This window comes from Tachypleus tridentatus, chromosome 13 (assembly GCF_004210375.1).
Source record: "Tachypleus tridentatus isolate NWPU-2018 chromosome 13, ASM421037v1, whole genome shotgun sequence".
Taxonomy (NCBI): domain Eukaryota; kingdom Metazoa; phylum Arthropoda; class Merostomata; order Xiphosura; family Limulidae; genus Tachypleus; species Tachypleus tridentatus.
Genome location: NC_134837.1, coordinates 176,166,153 through 176,168,995, shown reverse-complemented (window position 1 = coordinate 176,168,995; position 2,843 = coordinate 176,166,153). Strand labels below are relative to the sequence as shown.

Below are 2,843 nucleotides of genomic sequence, written 5' to 3'. Positions count from 1 at the left end.
GTAAATTAGACATTACGCGCTACATCTATGATGGTAGAATAGTCTTTATGAAGAAGCATCTGTTACAAGTAATAAATATGAGTATCACCACGAATTAGAAGCCGAACTTTGTTTAAATTTTATATTCCAATCTGATCCTGGACATTACAGTTATCATCCAGAAATGAGACGTATCACAGGTAGTTGACCGTAATTTCATCGATTGCTGCATACTCAGTACATATGCATAGATAAACTTACACATTACACTGTGTAGAATAAAAACAATTACCTGTGAATTACAATAGCAACAAATATTCGGCGACTGAAATAAAAACATATTAAAGGGGCTGTTACTTGAAATTAGCCAAGTAATTGTCTTGTTGAAAACACGACTTATACTAAATCAATTTGTAGGTACATTGTTGAAAATACAAGTTACTTGCATTTAAAATCAGTAAAATCGTATTCGTGTAACATACATGTACATATTTTTATTTGTTGGTTTTTAAACGAAAACGACTGGCTAACACAGCAAACTATCAAACAGAACAAGGAAACCCCCAGTGTCTAGAGTATTCCCAATAGTCGTTTTACCAGATTTTTTTAATTACCCAAAAATGTACTTCATAGTTTTGTTTTGAGTCGTAAGTCACGTGTTTGTCAACAGGTATTTTCACGGTATGTCAGAATGTAAAAAAAACAAAAAAACTCCCGCTAAATTAATAATACTTCGGCTACGTGTATATATACACAAAAACGTGTATTTTTATTGCAATATTCTGTCTTTAGGTTTAAAGTTTTTGTATAAATATTTCGCTCATGTTTAGCCACTTTTTTAATAGGCTATTTCAATCTACCAACACTATCCTTTAAAAGAACACAAAATGCTCCCAAACAATTAACTTTTTATTTCTATTCAACCACTGCAAATATTTCAAATATACAACGTAATAACCTTCAAAGTTTCACAATATTTATGTGAACAAAAATGTGTACAGTTGTTAAGCATTTTCCAAAAGACGTTATGAACAAATATTGTTCCAGACACGTTTCATGATCAGTGGTTATCATCATAATACATCGTGGTACTGGAAGGACTTCTTGTTGGTGAAGAAGGAGAGTACCCTGGACTTGCAGGAGAGTAATTTAATTCTTTAGGACTGGATGGTGAATATGTGGGACTTGTGGGGCTATAATTAGGAGAACTAGGAGTATAGGTGGTAGATGTAGGGGAGTACTTTGGAGATGTGGGACTATACTTTGGAGATTTTGGGGTGTATGTAGAGCTGGTAGGTGAATACGTAGGACTTGAGGAAGAGTAGGGTGGAGATGTTGGAGAGCCAGGGCTGTATTTAGGAGAAGTGTATGTGTACTGTGGAGACCCTGGAGAATAACTTGGACTGGTGGGACTGTATGATGGAGTGGTCAGAGAATATTTGGGGCCACTTGGAGAATAGCTTGAAGATCCAGGGATGTAACTTGGACTTTGGGGTGAGTAGTTTGGTGAGCTGGGTGAATAACTGGGGTTAGTGGGACTACAGGAAGGTGAAGTGGGGGAATATCCTGGGCTGGTGGGGCTATAACTTGGACTGGCTGGAGAGTAGCTAGGACTAATAGTGAAGTAACTTGGACTGGTATGACTGTAATTTGGAGATGTTGGTGAGTAGCTCGGGCTAGTAGAAGAGTAAGAAGGTAATATTGGTGAATAGCTTGGGCTCTGTGGAGCATTGATGGAGACATCAGAGCATAAGAGGAGAATAACTTGGTGACAGTGCAGCAGCTGGACTGGGTATGTGTGGAGAAGCAGGTGATTTGGGTTGTGGAGACCATGCTGGACTGTATCGTGGACTGTAGCCACTGACATCACTTGAGGGGGAAAAACCAGCAGCTCCTGGAGTCATTCCACTACCCAAACCTCAGGACCAATCACTAGCATAGAATGGAGTCGACCCCTGATTCCATGGAATAACTTGGGGCAACATGGTGGAAGTGGAGCTTGCTACACTTCCAAAAATACACCTGAACCATCTAGAAACACAGTGATACTCTGTGATGATGAGAAAACCCACTTGTAGAGAAAAATATATTAGTAAAACTGGCTGGTATGGGTAGAGAAAACTTTTATGTAGAGGAGCGAACAACACTTCGACCTTCTTCAGTCATCATCAGATTCACAAAGAAAGAAAGAGGTAACTGACCAATAGCTGATCACATGTTTGAAAGTGGTTGTGTGATTGAGTGTAGGAATGTAGAGGGTGTGCTTACTATGCTCACCAGATAAAATTAACAACGAATTAGACAAAATAAAACAATACTTCATCAACATCAATAAATTTCCTCCCCAAATCAAAGAAAACATTATATGCACATACCTGAACAAAAAGCAAAATCAACTAACAAAAGTACATATACCCCTGATTTAAAAAAAATCACAAAACCATATACTGCTGCATACCATATATTCCCAATATCAGCACAAAAATAACCAGCATTTCGCAAAAACTAGTAACAAAATATGACATGACAGTTAATACCAAATTTATTCAAACACCAGTCACAGCACTAAGGTCTATACTATGTAAAAACTACACTGACAAACACACCAACATTATTTATAAAATACAATGTGATAACTGCCATAACTTCTATATTGGAGAAACAAGTAGAAAAATGGAAACCAGATTCAAAGAACATAAAACGTTACCTTCACACATTTTCAAACACTGCAAGTCAAATAAATACAACATAACCATAGAAAACACTCAAATACTAAATAAAGAAACAAACATAAACAAATGCAAAATTAAAGAAGCCTTACTTATACAACAACTCAAGTCCAAAATTAAACCAATACAAAGGAA

At 36.8% G+C, this 2,843-nt stretch overlaps 1 protein-coding gene across 1 annotated transcript; it reads right to left on the bottom strand.

Annotated features, from left to right (window-relative positions):
- Positions 1-875: 875 nt before the first annotated feature.
- On the bottom strand, positions 876-2,612 carry LOC143239793 (uncharacterized). The gene has a single exon (XM_076481307.1). The coding sequence runs from the start codon at positions 1,844-1,846 to the stop codon at positions 1,040-1,042; it is 807 nt and encodes a 268-aa protein (XP_076337422.1). The 5' UTR covers positions 1,847-2,612; the 3' UTR covers positions 876-1,039.
- Between the last annotated feature and the right edge of the window lie 231 nt (positions 2,613-2,843).

Bases quoted from the DNA above. Each gene is read 5' to 3' on its own strand.
- LOC143239793 (XM_076481307.1), bottom strand. From the start codon at position 1,846: ATGTCAGTGGCTACAGTCCACGATACAGTCCAGCATGGTCTCCACAAC.